Source organism: Cibotium barometz, chromosome 49 (assembly GCF_041138505.1).
Source record: "Cibotium barometz isolate CiBa-2024 chromosome 49, ASM4113850v1, whole genome shotgun sequence".
Classification (NCBI taxonomy): domain Eukaryota; kingdom Viridiplantae; phylum Streptophyta; class Polypodiopsida; order Cyatheales; family Cibotiaceae; genus Cibotium; species Cibotium barometz.
Window position 1 is genome coordinate 7950476 of NC_141094.1, and position 3861 is coordinate 7954336.

Consider the following 3861-nt stretch of genomic DNA (forward strand, 5'->3'; position numbering starts at 1 on the left):
CAAGCCAATGAACCCTAAAGTTGCAATTGATTTCACTCGATTTCTAGCTATTTGGCATGTAGGGGAGAAGAGAGAGAGAGAGAGAGAGAGAGAGAGAGAGAGAGAGAAAGAGAGAGAGAGATTAATTAAAGAACTTGGAAAGAACAATGATCCCTGTAAACTCCCTTACAAAGATATCTATTATATAAAATAGAAAATCTCTTATAATTTAAAAATCATGAACTAATGAATCCTAGAATATAGGCTTCTTAGGTATGCCTCTAGAGAAAGCTCTTCCAAGTGAGATAGATGAATGTTGTGAATGGGGAAAAATCATAAACATGAATTATAGTATGAGAGTTAGTCAAGTACGTGTAGTGTTGGTAAGACCTTAAAGCCATAATTATGCCTAAGATACCGATGAATTGTAGAAGAGGGTGATGTTATAAAATGCCATCTATTGATAAAAAGTGGAAAGAAAGGAAAATTTTGAAAAGAGCAAGAAAAATTGTCACATTTGTCTTTTCTTAGTATGCTATTCTATACTACAGATCAAAATTTATGTGTATTTTAAAGATGAGCATAAAACTAAAAATTAATATTACCTATTGCATTCAAGTTTCTCTAATAAAAATAATTCAATCCTTTATTGAAAGGTCCTAAGGAGTTGTGGATAAATCCTTATGATGAAGAAACAATGAAAATTATCCTAGGTGATGGTCTGACAAACTGACTCTCCCATTAAGGATGAGAATGTTGTATATATCCCTCTCCAAATACCTTGGAGTCACATGAGCACTTTTAGAAATAGAGATCTTGTTCTCTATTTTAATGGAAGATTTCATGCCATTAGGGATGTTGTAGGTATCATTGATGGGGTATCTAAGTACGATGCTATGGATATGTTTTTTTATGTAGGTAGAGGGGTTTTTGAAGTCCTATTCCATGTGCCTAACGAAATGGGTAAATTTGTTTCAACTCATATAGTTCTGTTAAGTAACCATGTGGTGCTTGTGTTTCCATGGTAGCCTGTAAGGCTAATTAAGGAGGAACTTCTACATAATTGTCATGTTTGGCTAGAATTGTTTGATCTTCCCTCATTTCTTTGGGGCAGTATTAAGGAAATGACTGGATCTTTGGGTAAAGTCCTTTATCCCCCCTCCATTAATGCACCAAACAGAAACAGAGTATCCACTTACACCTAAGCACTACTACCACATAGGCACAATCAATCACTACAATCACTCCATCACCTAGAGGTAATTTACACGAGAGTTGTTGGAGCCAAATGCCTATGAAATGTCTTTCTTTCTTAATCAAATCATGCTTTCATTTCCAATTCTTAAGTACAAGTATCGAGCATATATTTTAATTTTCTTGTGGAAAGTTGACAAGCACCATTACTTGGCACATATGTGATTTAGTTTATACAAGCAACATCCCTTGTCTAATAGGCATGTTGTGCAACAATAGATATATTTATATTTTAGAATTCAAGCTTAGATGAATAAATCATTGAATAGTCTTACATTTGAATTTCTTTTCATTGGTTGGTTGCATTAATTATTTAACATTGATACTAACTCCACTCTTTGTTGCTTAAATTATGGCAATGTCATACGTCGTTCGACCCCTACCAAGATCCCTAGCATAGTAAATAGGAAGTTGATTGCCTCTGTGGGATTGTGAATCACAAAGTAGAATATTAAATGGTTGGGTGATGAAGGGGGCCCGAACAATGTAAACACAAACCCATGGTTCCTTGCTATTATATAATAAACCTATCTAGTAATAGTTCAATATTTTACACTGTAATAGTTCATGGCATAGACAATGGAGTTACCAATACATAATAAATGGGGCATTGGGACAAAAATGAAGTTTCGTTAAGTATTTTAATTTTGTTTAAATGTCATGTTCATGCAAATGTTGACACAATTCTTTAAGGCTTCCTGTCTAAAATTCAAATCCATAGTATAATTTTGAAGTATGTACATGCCATATGTGACTTACCTACCTACGTTACTTGTCAGATCTTTACTACACTGCCCCTCTTCATGAATCAACTTATTAGTAGCATACTCAATTTGAAATAAGTGCTTCATGCTTTTGTGACATTGTTATAGGTACACCTCTCCAAGGAATCCACAACCCTTTGCGTCACTATTGTGACATTGTGATTTGTGACATTTGCTCATGGTCTTTGCTCGATGGCATGACTCTTGGCATTCCATTGGCTACTCTTTTGAAGTGAATTGGATGCTTGTGTTCCTCATGCATGATTCTTGATTCTTGGATGCTCTTTCCTTTGATGCTTGTGTGGATGCCATGTCATATACTATGGCCATCTCATGCACTTGTGCTTTAGGAATGCATAAGATAATGCTATGTGCATCAATACTTAGTGTGTGTGTATACATGCATGTGTGCTTGTATGCTCACTTGCATTTGTATTATCCCTTCCCGAATGAAATTCTCCATTTTTTATACTCTATATAACTGCTGGTAATTTGGATAAGCAAATCTTATCGTGCCGAACTTGAACATATTAGTGCTGCTTACGCGGCGACATTTGCTCCTTCTACCTTCAATTTCGAACTATCATGAGGGTTACACAATGCGGTGCATGCCCGCCATCGTGAAGCCCAAAAAGACACACAAGTTTTGGGCTTCCACATGAAGAGTTGGATGTTGACGTCCCTTCGTAGGTCGGTCGGGTCGCGAGACGGGCAGAAAAAGTATAAATAGGCAAGAGCAAGAGCAAGAGAGCGATTGAGAGCCTTAGCGCTAGCTCTGTGGTTGTGTGCAATTGAGAGCCTTAGCTATTTCTGTGTTATACTCATAAGTCAGGCCAGGATGCAGAAGAATATGGCGGTGAAGGTGCTGCTCCTACTCGTGGCGGTGGTTCACCTGCAGAGCGTGGCGTTTGCCGACAGAGAGGTAAGTTCACGAGAGAGAGAGAGAGAGAGGGGTGCCGATGTGCGTTTAGTATGGATGCCGACGTGCGTTTGCGTTTGGAAAGAGAGAGAGAGAGAGAGAGAGAGAGAGAGGTGTGGATGTCGATATTGTGCTCTGTGTACTGTGCAGTGTGTGTTTCAGGGAGGAAACTTCAGCCTCTCCTGCAAGGACATCCAGCTGCTAGACGACAGCGGGCCGCACCTGGAGGCCACCTGCGGCGACCCGCCCAACACATCGCAACTGTACCTGAACGAGAAGATCATCAACGACAACGGCGTGCTACGCTGCAAGGAATGCTTCGGCTTCCTCGACATCGCCACCGCCAACTGCGAGTTCTCGCACTCCTGCCACGACATCCTCCTCAACGGCACCGTTCTCTCCGCCACCTGCGCCAACGGAAACCACCAGCCCGTCCATTCCTCCGTCGACCTCAACGACTGCGTCATGAACAACCACAGCGAGCTCGACTGGGTCTGCTGACCATATTGAGCCGAGTCCCCCACTTTTTGTTAGTAGAGAGTTAGACGGGCGTTTTTTTGAGAATTTTCCTAATCTGAAACTCACAGATTATTTGCAAGCTCGCCTCTCTCTCTCTCTCTCTCTCTCTCTCTCTTTTCAAGGTCTCCTCATTGTACGCTTCATGCCCCTTGTTCTCTTTGGACTTACTCACTTAAGTACTTTGATGGTTTGGAATTGCTTAGACATGAGGCCGCGTGTAAGCTTCACATCAATTCTCGTGCAGTGACTATCGATGTACGTTGTGCATGTTGCTTCACTCAAATGCAGTCCTTAAAAAGTCACCCGTTTCTTTGTGGCCCAAATAAGTACTTTGATTGTTTGGAATAGCCAAAAACCTCTTGTTTAATCTCGGTTAGTTTATATGGTGATCACATTAAAGGATGACTAAAAGGGGTGGGTCGACAA

At 40.3% G+C, this 3861-nt stretch overlaps 1 protein-coding gene across 1 annotated transcript; it reads left to right on the forward strand.

Moving 5' to 3' along the window:
- The first annotated feature begins 2780 nt into the window (after window positions 1-2780).
- Window positions 2781-3455, forward strand: LOC147610252 (uncharacterized). Its single transcript, XM_086786055.1, has 2 exons — window positions 2781-2919; window positions 3067-3455. Exons 1-2 carry the CDS (start codon window positions 2836-2838, stop codon window positions 3415-3417), a joined length of 435 nt encoding a protein of 144 aa, XP_086642181.1. The 5' UTR covers window positions 2781-2835; the 3' UTR covers window positions 3418-3455.
- Window positions 3456-3861: the final 406 nt, after the last annotated feature.